The following is a 19943-nucleotide window of genomic DNA, read 5'->3' as shown; positions in this document are numbered from 1 at the left end:
TAAGTAGCTTTTGTTAACCGTTGAAAATATTAGCATTTGAAAGGTAGCGGGGTAACATTTGATAAATTTTGTTTACTTTTTAATTGTTATGCATGTATCTTTATCGTATTAACACTTCAACGGCTACTTTTGCCAAGCACTCATATTATTAACCATTACATTGTCTACCCACTAGTAATTAACCCAGCTACTCACTACTCTAACAACTACATACTACTCTATCGCTAGTTCTACCAAATAGAAGTAGGGAGTAATAGAAGTCACAAATCATAGATTCATACTCACTCGTTATATTCAACTCCTATTGCTAAACACTAGCGTAGCGACTGCCGACTTTTCATAAGAGCGCGACCCATTGCACCGTTCCTCAGGCCTCACTTCTTTAACGTCTTTTTGAAACCGCAGGTTTCTTCTTCATCCTTCTTCATTGTCGTTTATTTTTCCGTACAAAATTTAAGATCTTGTTAACTACCTCAATACTAAATTACTAATTCAATCACTGCAACTTTACTTTCGCCCATTTACTAATTTATTATTTGATCTGCTTAATTCTTCCCTTATTTGATTTGATCCAACTTCTATAAATTTCAATTGTTACATTATCTACTTCTACTTGTTGCTAACCTGCTTTTGTTTTGGATTAATATTCAAAATCTGTATTATTAGCTTGTTAGAATCAAAATCTAACAAATTCCCATTATTTAGAGTAAGACGATTCATAATATGGTATTAACAAGTTCAGTTTTTGAATTGCTAGCTATATACACAATTTAGGGTTTATATGATGCTGTTTTAATAGTTGGTTATTCAGAATATATGAACTGGATCAAATGAGCTATTAGATCAGTACTGAATCACAGGACAGTTTGCTTTTTTCTGTTTTTCAGCTTTTGGTAGGATTGTCAACTCTGGTAACAGATTAGTTCTGTAGGAGAATAATCACTGATCAATGGTAGGCCCACACAATCGAGCCGGATCCAGTGGACGATTACGGGAGGCTGACCTTGTTGTTGGTGATTTAGAGAATGATATAGCAAGGAAGAAAGATAAAGAGAAGGGTGATTCGTGTAAGGCGAGCATTTCTGATTATGTATGTAATGCAGTTGATGATCATTGTTTTGGAGTAGAAAAAGTTGGTGGTGGGAATGGAAAAGGAAAATTGCAGCATAATTTATGTAGTTTTGTTCTTAAGCTAGCTGTAGCTCTAATAGCATTCTTTGTGCTTCTTACATCTATTAGACGGATGGTTTCTATCACGAATAAACCATTACGCGTAGATAACGTTGCTGGTGGTTACTGGTGGATACAGCTCCAAGAACAGCTCATTTCTGACTTTTCGGATATTCAAGAGCTTTCTCTTGGCTCCTCAAGGGTCAAAGAAATCGAGTTTTGCTCTCAGGAGTTTGAAAATTATGTGCCTTGCTTTAACACTTCTGAAAATGCTGGGAACTCCTACTTGGAACGTCAGTGTGAAAGGGGTTCAAGGCTGAATTGCGTGGTTCTTCCACCGAGGAATTATAGGTTACCTCTTAGGTGGCCTTCTGGTAGGGATGTGATTTGGTATGCTAATGTGAAGATTTCTGCTCAAGAGGTTTTGACTTCTGGAGCCGTGACAAAGAGGTTAGTGGGGGCAGGAGGAGCTTTTTGTGTTTCTAGTTTAATGAAGACGTGAAGTGTATTTATGTCCTATAACCTGTGTTGCAGGTTGATGATGTTGGAAGACGACCAGATATCATTTCGTTCAGACTCTCTCATGTTTGATGGAGTTGACGACTACTCACATCAAATTGCAGACATGATTGGTCTCAGAAGTGTGTCTGACTTCAATCAAGCAGGAGTAAGTTCCAACCTCTATTCCCCACAATATCGTAGCTATCAAAATTTCTGTTGTATGTTAGTAACACTTTCTCTCAAGTTAAATCGTACGAGACTTGCTTGAACTTTTAGAAGGAAAACTCCTCTGCCTACAATAAAGAGTAAGTTGAAAAATGTGATAGTTATCTTTCGATGATTCAGCATGTAACTTTGGTTTTTTATGTAGCTGGAATCAAACAATATTGTTTATTTGTTGGAGAGGATGTAGATGTACACCTCAATATTTTGGCTGGCACTGATCAATGATAACATCTTGAATGTGTCTGGCAGTATCATTATTTTTGTCAAGTCTTCACAGTTGCAAGGTGTTGGATTGATTTAAAATTTCTACTCTATCTTAAATATTAATGATTGACTAATTCAGTATATGAAAGATTGTTAAACTGCATTACTGATACCTCTACCTTTCTGGCTAGTGTAATCAGTTCTTTTTCTCTGTGTAGCTGAGGAAAACTTTAAACAAATTTGCATGGCTTATTCTTAATTTTTACTTCATAGCTGTTAGTCCAATTTGAACAGATTCCTGCCCTATAAATTTAACTTTTTTCTGTTAATCTTGTCTTTCAGATAAGATCTGTTTTGGACATTGGGTGTGGCTATGGTAGTTTTGGCGCCCATCTCTTTTCACGAAATTTGTTGACGATGTGTATTGCAAATTATGAACCTTCTGGTAGTCAAGTTCAGTTAACACTTGAAAGAGGTCTCCCTGCAATGATTGCTTCCTTCAGTTCAAAGCGGCTGCCTTTCTCATCACTTTCCTTTGACATGTTGCATTGTGCGAGATGTGGTATTGACTGGGATGAAAAAGGTAATCATTACCCCCTTCCCCTGGCCAAAAAAAAAAAAAAAAAAAAAAAAAAAAAGACTCTAAAGAGTAGACTCCTTGGATGAAAAAAAAAGACCTAATATGCCTTGTTATGCAGATGGGATTTTTCTAGTTGAAGCTGACCGACTTCTGAAGCCGGGAGGGTATTTTGTCTGGACTTCACCAGTTGCTGGTATGCATGGATCACATGAAACCAATGAAAATCAAAAGAAATGGCAATTTGTCCTTCAATTTGCAGAAAGTCTATGCTGGGATATGCTATCACAGCAAGATGATACAGTTATCTGGAGAAAGACCACTCAAAGAAATTGTTATGCTCACAAGTAATTTCTGTCTCTAAGAATGATGTTTCACAATAGAGTTGCAGCGAGCAATTAGATGTGATAATATGAATGCTACCGTGTAAGATTTTCATGCTTTTGTTGATCTTTCTATGTTTTTGTCTTGTGTTTCATCCAGGAAGCATAGTTCAAACCCTCCTATCTGTGAGAAGAACTATGATGTTGAATCTCCATACTATCAACCCCTCCATCTATGCATAGGCGGAACTCATAGTGAAAGATGGATCCCAATTGAACAACGCACAGCTTGGCCCTCTAGAGCAAGTCTAAATTCTAGTGAAATTAGGATGTATGGTATGCTATCAAACTCTTCCTTTTATTATATATAATCCTTAGTTCGTTGCAGTGTTGTTTCATCAGAATCATCATCGAGCATTTCTTTATATGTAACAGGTGTCCTTCCTGAAGTGTTTTCCGTGGACTCCCTGAAGTGGAAGTCAACAATTCAGGAATATTGGTCTTTATTGTCACCCCAGATATTCTCTGACCATCCGAAGAGACCTGGTGACGAGGATCCCTCACCACCTTTTAACATGCTTAGGAATGTATTGGACATGAATGCCCAGTTTGGTGGATTTAATCATGCCTTGCTGGAAGCAGGGAAAAATCTGTGGGTCATGAATGTGGTTCCTATGACTGCAGCTAACTCACTCCCCTTGATCCATGACAGAGGATTTATAGGCACATCCCATGATTGGTAGGTGTTAACCTTTGTGTGATGAAAACTTCTTTGTTGATATGCAATAGGGAATCTCTTCGCTTTGGAAACTATATACATAATTCACATTTGATAGTATGCCCTTTATGACTGATTATTGCTGAGACTTATTTGTGGATTCACTGTGCAAAATTGATTTTAACGGTCCTTTTTCAAAATTCTGACTGCATTTTTTTTTTTTTTTTTTCAAGGTGTGAAGCTTTTCCATCATACCCAAGAACTTATGATATGATCCATGCTGATGGACTGCTATCACTTGAGACACGTCAGCATCGGAAGTGCACAATGCTTGATCTCTTCTTAGACATAGACAGACTCCTTCGTCCAGAGGTATGCTGAATGCACATTTTTTATCATAAATTGTGATGATTATATGTTTTTCTTGCTATTCTCTTTACCTAAAAAAATTGGCCACTGTCCACTGGTACTGAAAATTTTCCTTTCCCAGGGTTGGGTTATATTCCGTGACACACCTTCAATGATTGAACTAGCTAGAACACTTGCGACAAGATTTAGATGGGATGCCCGGACTGTAGATGTGGAAGCAAATATTGATGAGAGAGTACTCATATGCCGTAAGCCCTTTCCAGGGGACAAAGTATGAACATATGATGTTGCTCCTCTTTCATAGCATGATAGTGTTTGGTTTGATTATGTTGCTGTGGTCACCAAGGACCATATGGGAAGACAGAGATAGTTCTGTATGTGCCTTTGTTGGATTCCTAACTAATGTATAGACTATAGAGATACTAAACTTGTATTCTTTTTGGGGATAGGAGGAGATGGGAAATTGCTGATAGCTAATTTATTACATTAAATTTTACCGAAGTGCGGGCGGGAAATTTGAACATTTTTTTTTGAGAATATGAAGTGAGTTGAATAACAGTAAACTATGTATGTTGTATACGGAGTAACGTATTATTTCAAATTATATAGAAACAGATTGAACATTCTTTAACTCTTATCTTTTCCTTCCTGTATCATCAGTTTTTTTTTCACAGTTCTGTCATATATAATTTCATCAGTTCTAGATGATGCTACCCTTGACCCTTGTTGCTGTACTGCATATTTAGTGGATAATGTACTTAATAAAGACTGAAATTGAAGTAAATGCCAGCAAGCTTAAATCAAATATCTAATTATACATCCGTTTGTACCTAAAATAAGTTACATTTGGGGTTTTTTCTAGGTGACGTGTGCATGAACGCAACCTGTATGTAGAGGCCCCACAAACAAGGTGCCAATTAACAGTTAAATGGCATCTTATCCCTAATTTAAGTCCATCTCTATCAATCGTTCAAAAACAAGTCCATCTCTATCAAAGAAGTTGACATTTGCTCCAAAAAAGTAAAACAGAGGGAATAAAACAAATGGCAAAAATGAAACAAAAAGCATTGAAATTGTCTTCAGAATTGAAGCCAAACGCACTTGAATACTCATGCAGTGGAGATTAGAGAATATATTTCACAAACATCATTTCTCCAAAAAAGAACTACCTATGAAGTCTCCATCAAATTCAGAAATCACCTCCCCCACAAGATTAGGACTGACATCAATTTGCCCTTATTTTATAGGTCCAATCCCAACATAAATGACCCCTGATACCTCTAAAAGACAAATAAAGTTTACATTTTTAAACTCATACTGTATAAATAACAACAAAAAAAAGTGTTCTTTCTCAAAAACAAATCAGATGGAACCCCAAATTCATCAGCAACTTTCAGAAAACTTAAACCATCAAATCCAAGAAAACCCAACTCCAGACCCAATTCACCAGAAATTTCCCTACAATTTCTGGGGTACCCTTAAAGAAAACCTCAGTTTCAGGTCAAAATGGGGGGAATTGAATGGTGCAATGGGAGATTTGGGCACTTATATCCCAATAGTGCTGGCCTTAACATTGTCAAGAAATCTTGATTTGGGTACTACCCTTATATTTACAGGTATTTACAACATTGTTACTGGTGCAATCTATGGCATACCAATGCCGGTTCAACCTATGAAATCAATTGCAGCAGTTGCTATTGCTAATCCAGATTTTGGGATTCCAGAGGTTATGGCAGCAGGGATTTGTACAGCTGGAATTTTATTTGTATTGGGTGTTACACAATTGATGCAGCTTGTTTATCTGTTAATTCCTTTATCTGTTGTTAGAGGGATTCAGGTTTCACAAGGGTTGAAATTTGCAATGGCTGCTGTTAAGTATATAACAAAAGAGCAGGATTTTGCCAAGTCTAAGAGTGTAGGTGACAGGCCTTGGTTGGGTTTGGATGGTTTGTTATTGGCTATTGTTTGTGCATGTTTCATCATTCTTGTGAATGGGGCTGGAGAGGATAGACAGAATGGTGGTGGGTGTGACTTGGAATCGAGTGGCGAAAGCGGGGCCGGTGCTGGTGGTGGTGGTGGTGATGAGATGGAGAGGAGGAGGGGTTTGGGAAGTAAGGGTTTTAGGAGGGGTTTGTATTCACTTCCTAGTGCTGTTATGATCTTCTTGTTAGGGGTAATTTTGGCATTTGTAAGTGGACCTAAAGAAGTGTTCAAGGGTTTCAAATTTGGACCTTCTCCTATTCATGTTATAAACATCTCTAAGGAGTCTTGGAAACAAGGGTTCATCCAAGGTACAATCCCACAATTGCCTTTATCTGTGTTAAACTCGGTTATTGCGGTTTGCAAGTTGTCATCAGACCTTTTTCCGGGGAAGGATTTTTCGGCGACATCACTTTCTGTGACTGTTGGAATGATGAACTTAGTTGGGTGCTGGTTTGGTGCTATACCGACTTGCCACGGAGCTGGTGGTCTCGCGGGGCAATACAAGTTCGGGGGGAGGAGTGGAATGTGTGTAGCCCTTTTGGGCATGGGAAAATTGGTAATTGGTGTTGTTTTGGGGAGTTCAATTGTCAAAATATTAGACCAATTTCCTGTAGGAGTCTTAGGGGTGTTACTTTTATTTGCTGGCCTAGAGCTCGCTATGGCTTGTAGGGATATGAACACGAAAGCCGAGGCGTTTGTGATGCTTTTGGTGACTGCTGTAACCCTTGTAGGATCAGGGGCATCACTTGGGTTCTTATGTGGGATTATCGCTCATTTTCTCCTTAAGTTGAGGATCTTGGACAGGCCACAATCTTTTCCTAGATTGTGGATGGAAAGAAATGCATACTAGTTTAAAACTGGTGAAAGTGGTATATTGGAGTTTCTTGTTTTCTTGTTGGATAGCCATCGCTCTAGTGAATTTTGGATCGTCGCAAGCTAACAATTTAATTCTTTACTATCGTATTGTAATCTCAAATTTAACAAGAAATTAATATTTGACGAGTGCTAAAAAGCATTATGTGGGATACAATTTTATTTGTGGGTTCTATTATCTTTATTATGTGTGAGATATATGTTGATTGATGAATTTATTTGATTATTGATTTATTTTTTTATTATTATTACTATTTATTTTTTTTTATTTTTTTATTGATTTCTGATTTAATGATCCACTTTCGATCTTTAGCTCTCTGGTACAAACATAATCAAGTAATCAACATTACTATCAAATGTGTTAATCATGCATACTTGCCTTCCAGAGCAAATCTCAATTTAAGATATTCTGAAGTGTGCTTGGGAATCATATCATAAGATTTTTGGACCTACTTTCGCTGATAAAAAATTTCACTAGTGACAAATTCATTTTCAGGTTGGGTTTATTATGTGATAAACCTTCAATTGTAAAATAAAGTTGAACTAATGATGTCTATAATATGATACTGATGTGCCAAGGTCAAATAAATTATTAGAATAACCCTAATTGATTATGATGTGGCCATTAATAATTTGTGATAATGTGATATAGCTGATCTAAGTCGATAAATATACATAAAGTTTATTAGAGCTAATAGTTTACCTTCCATAAGCTGACACAAGCAACATTACGTTCTATCTTAAGTTTAATTCTCTTAACAAAGAATAAAAAATGGAAAATAGAATCTTAATTGCTGTTAATTATGTATTACTCCATATTGTGAAATAAGTGGTTTGAAGTAGAACATCCAACCTTAGCTCAGTTGTTAGAGCGGAGGACTGTAGTGGGTATTAGAGCTGTCAATTCGGGTAAACGGGTCGGGTTTGGGTCGGGTCAACTCGGGTCGGGTAAATTCAGATTAATTCCATAACCTCTGCGGGTCGGGTTTGGGTTGGGTCATGCTTGAGTCGGGTCACGTCGGGTCATACTTCTTATTGGGTTTGAGTCGGGTTTAGGTCGAGTTAATAACAAGTCGGGTTAATTCGGGTCGAGTGAACAATAGGCCGGGTTTAATTCGGGTTTTCACGGGTTAAAACGGGTTAGGGTAATTCTCGGGTTCGAGTCGGGTTCGGTTCAAGTCAATAATTTGCGGGTTGGAATCAGGTCGGGTCATTCTCGGGTTTGAGTCGGGTTCGGTTCAAGTCAATAATTTGCGGATTATAATTAGGTCGGGTCATTTTCAAGTCGGGTCATTCTCGGGTTCAAGTCGGGTTTGGTTCAAGTCAATAATTTGCGGGTTATAATCAGGTTGGGTCATTTCCAAGTCAGGTCATTCTCGGATTCAAGTCGGGTTATGTTCAAGTCAATAATTTGCAGGTTACAATCAGGTCGGGTCATTTCCAAGTCAGGTCATATTCGGGTTCAACTAACTATTAATAGATAATTATCATTTTTATCAAGCTAATTATTTCCTTTGACTATAAAATATATGGCAATATATATACTAGAGAATTATATTCTATAATTTAGGAAGATAATTATCTCCTTTTGACCATACAATAAATATATACTATATTTAACTCTTAAATTTGAGGATGATGCTCCTTTCTTTTGCTGGCCTGGACCGACTTGGTCCCCTTAGACAAAATGCTTTGATCAACAATAATAAGGTGGTCTAAATTGCATTTAAGGTGATTTGAAATATGGTTAGGAACAATTTGGGTTGAATTTAATTAGGTCAGGTCAATAACCAGTCGTGTTAATTTCGAGTCAGATTAGTAACAGATCGGGTTGAATTTTTAGGTTGAGTAAGTAATAGGTATGGTAAAATTAGGGTCGGGTCAATAACAAGTCGGGTTGAATTTGGGTCAGGTCAATAACAAGTCAGGATGATTTCGAGTCGGGTTTGTTTGTAACAGGTTGGGTTAAATTCGGGTCGGGTTAGGAACGAGTCGAATTAAATTCAGGTCAAGTTAGTAACAAGTAGGGTTAAATTCGGGTTTTTACGTGTTAAACCAAGTTTGGGTCCATTTCGGTTCAAGTCGGGTTCAGTGCAAGTTAATTAAATTAGCTGTTGTAAATCGACAAATCGGTGCAAGTTGTAAACCGGTATATTGGTCGTTTAAAAGCAAATTGAATGGTTCAACACAACCAATTGGACTCCCAGAGGGTATTAGGGACCATGGTAAAAATTTCAGCAATTTTTATTTCCGGACGAAAAAAAAGTCAAAAAATTCCAAAATTGAAGGCTAATATCCACGCTTTTTAGGAAATTTAAGAGGTTTCGGGGCCCGGTGTCGAAAAGTCTTAAAATTCTATGGGATATATCTCGGGTTCATATAATACTGTTTGGAACCATATATGATCATTATTTGTTGTCATAAATATTCGTGATAGGCTTGAATTGATGAAATCGGTGCAAGTTGTAAACCGGTAAATTGGTCGTTTAAAGGCAAATTGGATGGTTCCACTAACCCAATTGGATTCCCAGAGGGTATTAGGGACCATGATAAACGTTTTGGCAATTTTTATTTCCGGACGGAAAAAAATTTTAAAATTTCAAAATTGAAGGCTACTGTCCACGCTTTTTGAGAAATTTTAGAAGTTTCGGGGCCCGGTGTAGAAAAGTATTAATATTTTAGAAGATACATCTCGGGTTCATATAATGTCGTTTGGAACCATATACGATCATTATATGTTGTCATAAATGTTCGTAGTAGGCTTGAGTTAATGATATACGTGCAAGTTGTAAACCGGTAATTAAATTGGCTGTTTAAAGGCAAATTGGATGGTTCCACCAACCCAATTGGACTCCCGGAGGATATTAGGGACCATGGTAAATATTTCGGCAATTTTATTTTCGGGCAAAAAAAAGTCAAAAAAATTCCAAAATTGAATACTAATATCCACGCTTTTTGAGAAATTTTGAAGGTTTCGGGGTTCGGTGTCGAAAAGTCTTGAAATTCTAGGGAATACATCTTGGGGGTCATATAATGCTGTTTGGAACCACGTATGATCATTATTTGTTGTCATAAATATTCGTGGTAGGCTAGAGTTAATGAAATCGGTGCAAGTTGTAAACCGAAAATTGGTCGTTTAAATGCAAATTGAAAGGTTCCACCCACTTAATTGGACTACCAGAGGGTATTAGGAACCATGGTAAACATTTCAGCAATTTTTATTTTCGGGGCGAAAAAAAGTCAAAACATTCAAAAATTAAAGGCTAATATCAATGCTTTTTTATTTTTGGAAATTTCGAAGGTTACGGAACCCAGTGTCGAAAAGAAATGAAATTTTAGGGGATATATCTCGGGGTCACATAATATTGTTTTAAACCATAAATGATCATTATATGTTGTCATAAATGTTCGTGGTGGTCTTTAGTTAATGAAATCGGTGCAAATTGTAAACCGGTAAATTCACCATTTAAAGGCAAATTGGATGGTTTCACCCACCTAATTGGACTCCCAGAGGGTATTAGGTACCATGGTAAACATTTTCGGCAATTTTAATTTACAATCGCAAAAAATGTCAAAGAAATTCCAAAATTTAAGGTTAATATCCACGATTTTTGAGAAATTTTGAAATTTTCGAGGCCCGGTGTCGAAAATCCTGCAGATTTTAGGAAATACATCTCGGGGTCATATAATGCCATTTGGAACCATATATGATCATTATATGTTTTCATAAATGTTTGTGGTATGCTAGATTTAATGAAATCGATGCAAGTTGTAAACCGGCAAATTGGTCGTTTAAAGGCAAATTGGATGGTTCCACCCATCCAATTGAACTCCCGGAGGATATTAGGGAACATGGTAAACATTTCGTCAAGTTTTATTTATGGGAAAAAAAACACAAAAAATTCCAAAATTAAAGGCTAATATATGCGTTTTTTGAGAAATTTTGGAGGTTTCAGGACCCGGTTTCGAAAGACTTGAGATTTTAGGAAATATATCTCGGGTTCATATAATGTCATTTGGAAACATTAATGATCATTATTTGTTGTCATAAATATTTGTGGTAGGCTTGAGTACGTTAATGAAATCGGTGCAAAATATAAACCGGTAAATTGGTCGTTTAGAGGCAAATTGGTGGTTCCACCCACCTTATTGCATTACCATAGGGTATTACGCACCATGGTAAACATTTTGACAATTTTTATTTTCGGACGAAAAAAAGTTAAAAAATTCCAAAATGGAAGGCTTAATATCCACGCGTTTTGAGAAATTTTTTAGGTTTCAGGGCCAGGTGTCGAAAAGCTTTGGGATTTTAGGGGATAAATTTCGAGGTCATTTAATTTAATATTGTTCTAAACCATATATGATCATTATATGATGTCGTACATGTTCGTGGTAGGCTTGAATTAATGAAATCGGTGCTATTTATAAACCGGTAACTTCGCCATTTAAAGGAAAATTGGATGTTTCCACCTACCTAACTAGACTCCCGAATCGTATTTGGGACCATGGTAAAAATTTCTGCAATTTTTATTTACATGCGAAAAAGATTTAAAAAATTCCAAAATTTAAGGCTAATATCCATGCTTTTTGAGAAAATTTTGAGGTTTTTAGGGTCCGGTATCGAAAATCCTAAAAATTTTAGGGGGTACATCTTGAGGTCATATAATGCCGTTTTGAACCATATATGATGATTATATGTTGTCATAAATATTCGTGGTAGGCTTGATTTAATTAAATCGGTGCAAGTTTTAAACCGGTAAATTGGTTGTTTAAAGTCAAATTGGATGGTTCCACCCAGCCAATTGGACTCCCGGAGGATATTAGGGACCATGGTAAACATTTTGGCAATTTTTATTTCCGAGTGAAAAAAAGTCAAAATTGAAGACTATTATCCACGCATTTTGCGAAATTTTGAAGGTTTCGTGACTCGGCGTCGAAAAGCCTTGAAATTTCAGGGAATACATCTTGGTGTTATATAATCCCGTTTGGAACCATATTTGATTATTATATGTTGTAATAAATTTTCGTGGTAGGCTTGAGTTAATGAAATCGGTGCAAGTTGTAAATCGGTAAATTTGTCGTTTAAAGGCAAATTGGATGGTTCCACCCACCCAATGGGACTCCCGGAGGATATTAGGGACCATGGTAAATATTTCGTCAATTTTTATTTCCGGGTGAAAATAAGTAAAAAATTTCATAAATTAAAGGCTTAATATCCACGCTTTTTGAGTAATTTTTGAGGTTTCGGGGCCCGTTGTCGAAAAACCTTAAGATTTTAGGGGATACTTCTCGGGGTCATATAATGCCGTTTGGAACCATATATTATCATTATATGTTATCATAAATGTCCGTGGTAGCAGGCTTGAATTAATGAAATCGGTGCAAGTTGTAAATCGATAAATTGGTCGTTTAAAGGCAAATTGTATGGTTATACCTACCCAATTGGACTCCGGGTGGGTATTATGGACCATGGTAAACATTTCGACAATTTTTATTTCCGGGCGAAAAAAGTCTAAAAATTCAAAAATTGAAGGTGAAATCCACGCTTTTTGAGAAATTTAGTAATCTTCTGGGCCCGGTGTCTAAAAGTCTTGAAATTCTAGTGAATACATCTCGGGGTCATATAATGTCGTTTGGAACCATATATGACTAATATTTGTTGTCACAAATGTTCGGGGTAGGCTTGAGTTAATGAAATCGGTGCAAGTTGTAAACCGGTAAATTCGTCGTTTAAAGGCAAATTGAATGGTTTAACCCACCCTATTGAACTCTCGGAGGGTATTATGGTCCATGGTAAACATTTCTGCAATTTTTATTTTCGGACGTAAAAAAGTCAAAAAAATTCCAAATTGAAGGCTAATATCAATGCTTTTTGAGAAATTTTGGAGGTTTCAGGGGCCGATGTTGAAAAGGCTTAAGATTTTAGGGGATATATCTCAGGGTTATATAATGTCGTTTGGAACCATATATGATCATTATATGTTGTTATAAATGTTCGTGGTCGGCTTGAATTAATAAAACCGGTTTAAGTTGTAAATCGGTAAATTGGCCGTTTAAAGGCAAATTGAATGGTTCCACCCACCAAATGGTCTACCAAATGGTATTAGGGATTATGGTAAAAATTTCGGCAATTTTTATTTCTGGGCAAAAAAAAAAATAAAAAAAATTCCAAAATTGAAGGTTAATATCCATGCTTTTTGCAAAATTTTGAAGGTTTCAGGGCTCGGTGTCGAAAAGTCTTGAAATTCTAGGGAATATATCTTGGTGTTATATAATGCCGTTTGGAACCATATATGATTATTATATGTTGTCATAAGTGTTCGTGGTAGGCTTGAGTTAATGAAATCCGTGTAATTTGTAAATCGGTAAATTTGTCGTTTAAAGGCAAATTGGATGGTTCTACTCACCCAATGGGACTCCGGAGGGTAACAGGAACCATTATAAATATTTCATCAATTTTTATTTTCGGACGAAAAAAAGTCAAAAAATTCAAAAATTGAAGGCTAATATCCACGTTTTTTGAGAAAATTTGGAGGTTTCGCCCCGATATCGAAAAGGCTTAAGATTTTAGGAGATACATCTCGGGATCATATAATGCCGTTTGGAACCTATGAACATTATATGTTGTCATAAATGTTCGTGATAGGCTTGAATTAATGAAATCAGTGCAAGTTGTAAATAGTTAAATTGGACGTTTAAAAGCAAATTAGATGGTTCCACCTACCCAATTGGACTCGGGAGGGTTTTATAGACCATGGTAAACATTTAGGCAATTTTTATTTCTGGGCGATAAAAAGTAAAAAAAAAATCAAAAATTGAAGGCGAATATCCACGCTTTTTGAGAAATTTTGGAGTCTTCGGGGCCCGGTGTCTAAAAGTCTTGAAATTCTAGGGAATACATCTCGTGGTCATATAATCTCGTTAGGACCGTATATGATCATTTTTTGTTGTCATGAATGTTCTTGGTGGATTGAGTTAATGAAATCAGTGCAAGTTGTAAACCGGTAAATTGACGGTTTAAAAAAGAATTGGATAGTTTCACCCACCCAATTGGACTCCCGGGGTGTATAAGGGACCATGGTAAAAATTTCGACAATTTTTATTTCTGTGTTAAAAAAAGTCAAAACAATTCCAAAATTGAAGGCTAATATCCATGTTTTTTTAGAAATTTCGAAGGTTCAGGGGTCTGGTGTCGAAAAGAAATGAGATTTAAAGGGATACATCTCGAGGTCATATAATTCCGTTAAGAACCAAAAATGATCATTATATGTTGTCATAAATGTTCGTGGTAGGCTTGAGTTAATGAAATCGATGCAAGTTGTAAACCGGTAAATTCGCTGTTTAAAGGCAAATTAGATGGTTCTGCCCACCCAATTGGACTCTCGGAGGGTATTAGGGTCCATGGTAAACATTTATGCAATTTTTATTTCCGGGCAAAAAAGTCAAAATATTACAAAAATGAAGGCTAATATCCACGATTTTTTGAGAAATTTTGAAGGTTTCGGGGCCCGGTTTCGAAAAGTCTTGAAATTCTAGGGAATATATATCTCGGGGTCATATAATGTTGTTTGGAACCATATATGATCATAATTTTTTGTTATAAATGTTCGTGGTAGGTTTGAGTTAATGAAGTCGGTGTAAATTGCAAATCGTGAAATTGATCATTTAAAGGCAAATCAAATGGTTCCACCCACCAAATTGGACTCTCGTAGGATATTAGGGACCATGGTAAACATTTCAGCAAATCCACGCTTTTTGAGAAATTTGAGATGTTTTGACGCCCGGTGTCGAAAAGTTTTGAGATTTTAGAGGATAATCTCGGGGCTATATAATACCGATTGGAACCATATGATCATTATATGTTGTCATAAATGTTCGTAGTAATCTTAAGTTAATTAAATCGTAGCAAATTGAATGGTTCCACCCCCCAATTAGTCTCTGAGAGGGTATAAGGGACCATGGGAAACATTTCGCCAATTTTTATTTTCGGGCGAAAAAAAAGTAAAAAATTTCCAAAATTGAAGGCTAATATCCACGCTTTTAGAGAAATTCGGTGCCCGTTGTAAAAAAAGCCTTTATATTTTAGGGGATACATCTCGGGGTCATATAATGCCGTTTGTAACAATATATGATCATTATATGTTGTCATAAATGTTTGTGGTAGGTTTTAGTTAATGAAATCAGCGCAAGTTGTAAACCGGTATATTGGCCGTTTAAAGGCAAATTGGATGGTTCCACCCACCCGATTGGACTCATGAAAGGTGTTAGAGACCATGCTAAACATTTCGGCAATTTTTATTTCCATTTTTATTTTTGGGCGAAAAAAAGTCAAAAAATTCAAAAATTGAAGGCTATATCTAAGCATTTTGAGAATTTTTGGAGTCTTCGGGGCACAATGTTGAAAAGTCTTGAAATTCTAGGGAATACATCTTGGGGTCATATAATGTCGTTTGGAACCATATATGATCATTATTTGTTGTCATAAATGTTCGTGGTAGGCTTGAATTAATGAAATCGGTGTTAGTTGTAAACCGGTAAATTGGTCGTTTAAAGGCAAATTGGATGGTTCCACCCACCTAATTGGACTCCCTAAGGGTATTTGAGACCATGGTAAACATTTCGGCAATTTTTTTACAGGCGAAAAAAAGTCAAAAAATTCAAAAATTGAAGGCTATATCCATGCTTTTTGAGAATTTTTGGAGTCTTCGAGGCACAATATCGAAAGGTCTTGAGATTCTAGGGAATACATCTCGGGGCCATATAATGTCGTTTAGAACCATATATGATCATTATTTGTTGTCATAAATGTTCGTATTAGGCTTGAATTAATGAAATCGGTGTAAGTTGTAAACCGATAGATTGGTCATTTAAAGGCAAATTGAATGGTTCCACCCACCCAATTGGACTCTCTGAGGGTATTTGGGACCATGGTAAACATTTCGGCAATTTTTATATCTGGACATTAAAAAGTCAAAAAATTCCAAAATTGAAGGCTAATATCCACGCTTTTTGAAATTTTTTTAATGTTTCGGGACCCGGTGTCAAAAAGCATTGAGATTTTAGGGGATATATCTCGGGGTCATATAATGGCATTTGGATCCTTATATGATCATTTTATGTTGTCATAAAGTTCGTGGTAAGCTTGAGTTAATGAAATCGGTGCATGTTGTTAACAGGTAAATTGGTCGTTTAAAGGCAAATTGGATGGTTCCACCTAGCTAATTGGACTCCCGGAGGGTACTAGGGACCATGGTTAACATTTCGAAAATTTTTATTTCCGGTTGAAAAAAAGTCAAAAAAATTCCAAAATTAAAGGTTAATATCCACGATTTTTGAGAAATTTTGGAGGTTTTGGCCGGGTATACTCTGTTAGATAATCCTTAGGTCGCTAGTTTGACTCCGGCAGGTCGAATTTTTTCAATAAATTCATGATACCTCCGTTTCTTTTTAGTTGACACGTATTCCTTTTTAGGAAGTTTTTTTTTAATGGACACGTACTCCTTTTTAGGAATTTTTTTTTTTTTTTTAGTTGACACATTTCCTTTTGGCGCAAGTTTTTTACCTTGTGTTTACAAGCTACTCCACTTGCTTCTTCATTCTCTCACTCTGTCACCTCTCCTCAATATATGTGCCTAAATCAAACGCGTCAACTAAATAGAAACGGAGAAAGTATTTTTCAGGAGGAATTGGTTTGTCTCAAGATTGTGAAGCGCAATTATGGCTATAACTAGGTTTACTTATCCTATCCTAATGCCATCGTATCATACACATGTTTCATAGACCGTAATAAAACCCGATCAATTTATACGGAGTAGTATATAAGATTCGTACATACACAATTTTTGTGTATAAACACTATAATACTTATATAGGCACAAATCATATCTCTTCATTCTTCCATCAATGGAAAGATTGTACGATACATGATCCTCGTTCTGGCCTCCAACTCTCCAAGCTGCATTATTATTTCCTAATGCCGTTATTTTCAGAGTTTGGAACTGAATTAAAGAGAAATTTCTTCATGGTCTTGTATAGTACTTTGGGCTTCTCTATGTTGATTGCATGCCCTGCTTTCTCAACTATGACTAGTTCCGCGCTTTCACCTATATGCCTACACATATAGACACACCATAAGAGAGACCGAATAAGTAAATCAAACATGTTAATTAACATGACATGGGATGTACTAAAAATTTGACATTATTGATGCTACAAGATAATAATACGTACCTTTTTAATCTATGAGCAAGCTCTATTGGGAACACCTGATCGTGTTTCCCCCATATGATCAATGTGGTCTACACCAACACGAGTAACAATTACATAATCAGATTTTTGGACGAGTACAACTAACAATGAAAGATATACATACGGTTGTTCATTTGGTTACCTTATTAATCTTAGGAAGGTTAGCAAGTTTTCTATCCTTATGCAAGGCTTCTATCAATTGTTTCCTTTGCTCCCGGTTTTCTGTGCACATCACCTGATGAAACGTGCAAGGAAGTTTAGTTTAAGTTAGTTTCCAAGATTTACTCCAAACTCGAATGAAACAAGCTAAGTAAGGTCAAAGCTAGTAGAAAAACTCTGGCAATCTTCAAATTTGTATAACAAATGAAGAGAACTCATGTTTTGGGACAATAAAATCACTACTTCCTACACATATATCAACCAAAATGCACAAACTTTTTTACTTCTAGTCATCTTTCTTTTTCAAAAATAGCGAAATCTAAATAGACCATAAAGGGATTCACGCGTACAATGACCCCCCTTTCCCTTCCACTACCCTCCGCCAGTCCGCCCCCAATTCGTTTCCAAGGGCCTTGGGACCAAACTTGGACCCTAGCTTGGACGTGTGAACTCTTGAAATATCATGCTATATACTCGTAGAGTCGTAGTATATACTACCATGGGACTTATTGTCAAAAAAAATTAGGCAATTACTTGCCTTGCCCATATCTCACGTGGGCACAGTCTACTACAGAGTATCTTACAACCAATCAATAATATTTGGAAGACAATTCATTGACAAATTATTTATCAACAAGTTGCAATCCGATTCTCATAAGTTTTCCCTTTCTTGAGTTGTGTGGTGAAGCTACCAATCTATAAAGAAATCATTACGGAATCATGTTGTGTTGGACACAATTGTCATGTAGCGTTAATTCATTTCATCTCTTTCTAAGAAAGAAACTGTATCACAATAATCGAATACACACATTTGCAGCCACCCACATGTAACACATCTAATCCTCCTTAGTCCTCACTAATAAACATGAAAAAGTAGCTAAAGGAGATCTATTTTTAATAAAGTAGATAAAAAAAATCCATCTTTTTACGAAAATAAAGATGTTAGTAAAGAGTAACATATAAACATTTAATACGTTTTCTAAATTGATACGGTACTAAGAACGTCGGATAGAATCAATAAGAGTACTGTATAGTAAACAGAGGGGTATTCATATGATCAATTTTCAAACAATAAATAAAATACAAGTGGAAATAAGAAGAAAAAAAAAAAACTTACTTGAATAAAATCAGATAAGAAGCAATTAGGAATACGAGTTTGAGGCTTATAAAAAGAAAGCTTCATCAATTCCTTCAATTTTTGAGGAGTTTGAGGCAGCAAAATAGAGGCAGCATCATCAACACTTTTAACCTTAAACATCCCTTCATCCATATCTTTAGCTTCCAAACAAACACCCGAACAAACCAACACCAACTTTTCAATAGCATCAGGAAACTGAGCAGCCATACTATACGCTACAAACCCACCATAACTAACCCCACAAACACTCATTTTTTTCACTCCTAAGTCCTCCATCATCTTCATCACACACTGAGCTTGAAACGACTCGGTCCGGTCGGACCGAGTCGTGTAAGACTCACCAAAGAAGACTAGATCAGGGACATACACATTAAATTTTGGGATTAATGGAGATATAAAGTAATCCCATTGCCACATAGCATTAGCACCTAAACCATGTAACAAAACAAGGTTTGATTTGTTTTGTTTGTGCTTTCTTGGTGCCCAACAATGCATTGTTGTACCTTCTCCTAGATCTTTTGTTGTCGATTTTAATCCCGCGTTTTCGAATGAATATTTGTAGCATGTGTCTCTTGATGACGTGAAGCTGAAACACTTTGCCATTTTTTATTTTTTTTTGGAATGCAGGATTATTGATTCAAATTATTATTAACCAACAGATTAATTGTAACTAATTGATGATACAAAGGAAAGAAGAAATTATTAGAGAATATTTTGGAAAGGTTGATGATTTTGATCTAAGGTAAAGTTGGAAAGTTTGGAGCAAGTAAAGAATGTAATAAATTTATTACTTGGTGATGAGAATCACGTTTAGAGAGAGGAAGGTAGAGGCGTTGAGCTAGAGGAGAGAGAAATGGGAAAACATACCAATTACCAAGAAATCTTGGGCTTTATAATTGACCAATTATAACACGACATATATGTCCTTTTTTATGTTTAGAAAATTAGAATAAACTATGTGCCGACGCCATTTTTAAAAGAAAATTTTGACAATTACCACCTTCCGTTATGTCCATTTTAGCAATTACTACCTTGTATTTTTTTTTTAAAATTACCACCTTCTACTTTCAAAAACATCAAAAGTTACCACCTTCTTGCCCCCCAAAATAAGAATGAGAAATGTGAGGGAAATAGGGAGGAAAGGGAAAGAATGAGACCAAAATGACGTCATGTGGTAGTTGGGAGGCAAGAAGGTGGTAACTTTTGATGTTTTTGAAAATAGAAGGTGGTAATTTAAAAAAAAAAAAATACAAGGTGATAATTTCTAAAATGAACTAAACAGAAGGTGATAATTGTCAAAATTTCCTTTTTAAAATGATCATTGTCTTTTAAGTTAGAGAAATTTTCATAATATCATAATCATCGTACATTAATACTTATAATGTCATTAATACTTGATAATATGCTCGTGAAAAATAAATTAAAGAAAAAGACTTATGCCTAACAAGATAGGCA

The 19943-nt window shown here is 36.0% G+C and overlaps 2 protein-coding genes and 1 pseudogene across 5 annotated transcripts; 2 read left to right on the top strand and 1 right to left on the bottom strand.

The window, feature by feature from the left end:
• The first annotated feature begins 259 nt into the window (after nucleotides 1–259).
• On the top strand, nucleotides 260–4820 carry LOC145626736 (putative pectin methyltransferase QUA2). Of its 4 annotated transcripts, none has more exons than XM_081679210.1 (9): nucleotides 260–405; nucleotides 866–1620; nucleotides 1705–1837; nucleotides 2443–2683; nucleotides 2799–3024; nucleotides 3161–3336; nucleotides 3436–3739; nucleotides 3952–4090; nucleotides 4209–4819. In XM_081679210.1, the coding sequence occupies exons 2-9, from the start codon at nucleotides 950–952 to the stop codon at nucleotides 4362–4364; spliced, it is 2046 nt and encodes a 681-aa protein (XP_081535336.1). In that variant the 5' UTR covers nucleotides 260–405; nucleotides 866–949; the 3' UTR covers nucleotides 4365–4819. The 4 variants fall into 4 exon arrangements, with proteins under 4 accessions (XP_081535336.1, XP_081535342.1, XP_081535348.1 ...); XM_081679216.1 differs by having other exon boundaries at nucleotides 263–405; nucleotides 888–1620; XM_081679229.1 differs by lacking the exon at nucleotides 260–405 and having other exon boundaries at nucleotides 1000–1090; nucleotides 1240–1620; nucleotides 4209–4817.
• A 608-nt stretch (nucleotides 4821–5428) lies between these two features.
• On the top strand, nucleotides 5429–7185 carry LOC145626730 (molybdate transporter 1 pseudogene; annotated as a pseudogene).
• A 9537-nt stretch (nucleotides 7186–16722) lies between these two features.
• On the bottom strand, nucleotides 16723–19363 carry LOC145563114 (uncharacterized). The gene is made up of 4 exons (XM_081623537.1): nucleotides 18468–19363; nucleotides 17334–17426; nucleotides 17174–17241; nucleotides 16723–17054 (listed from the first exon to the last, which is right to left on the bottom strand). The coding sequence occupies exons 1-4, from the start codon at nucleotides 19089–19091 to the stop codon at nucleotides 16907–16909; spliced, it is 933 nt and encodes a 310-aa protein (XP_081479663.1). The 5' UTR covers nucleotides 19092–19363; the 3' UTR covers nucleotides 16723–16906.
• Nucleotides 19364–19943: the final 580 nt, after the last annotated feature.

This window comes from Chenopodium album, chromosome 1, assembly GCF_948465745.1.
Source record: "Chenopodium album chromosome 1, dcCheAlbu1.1, whole genome shotgun sequence".
NCBI lineage: Eukaryota > Viridiplantae > Streptophyta > Magnoliopsida > Caryophyllales > Amaranthaceae > Chenopodium > Chenopodium album.
This window is presented reverse-complemented; position numbering and strand designations above follow the sequence as displayed.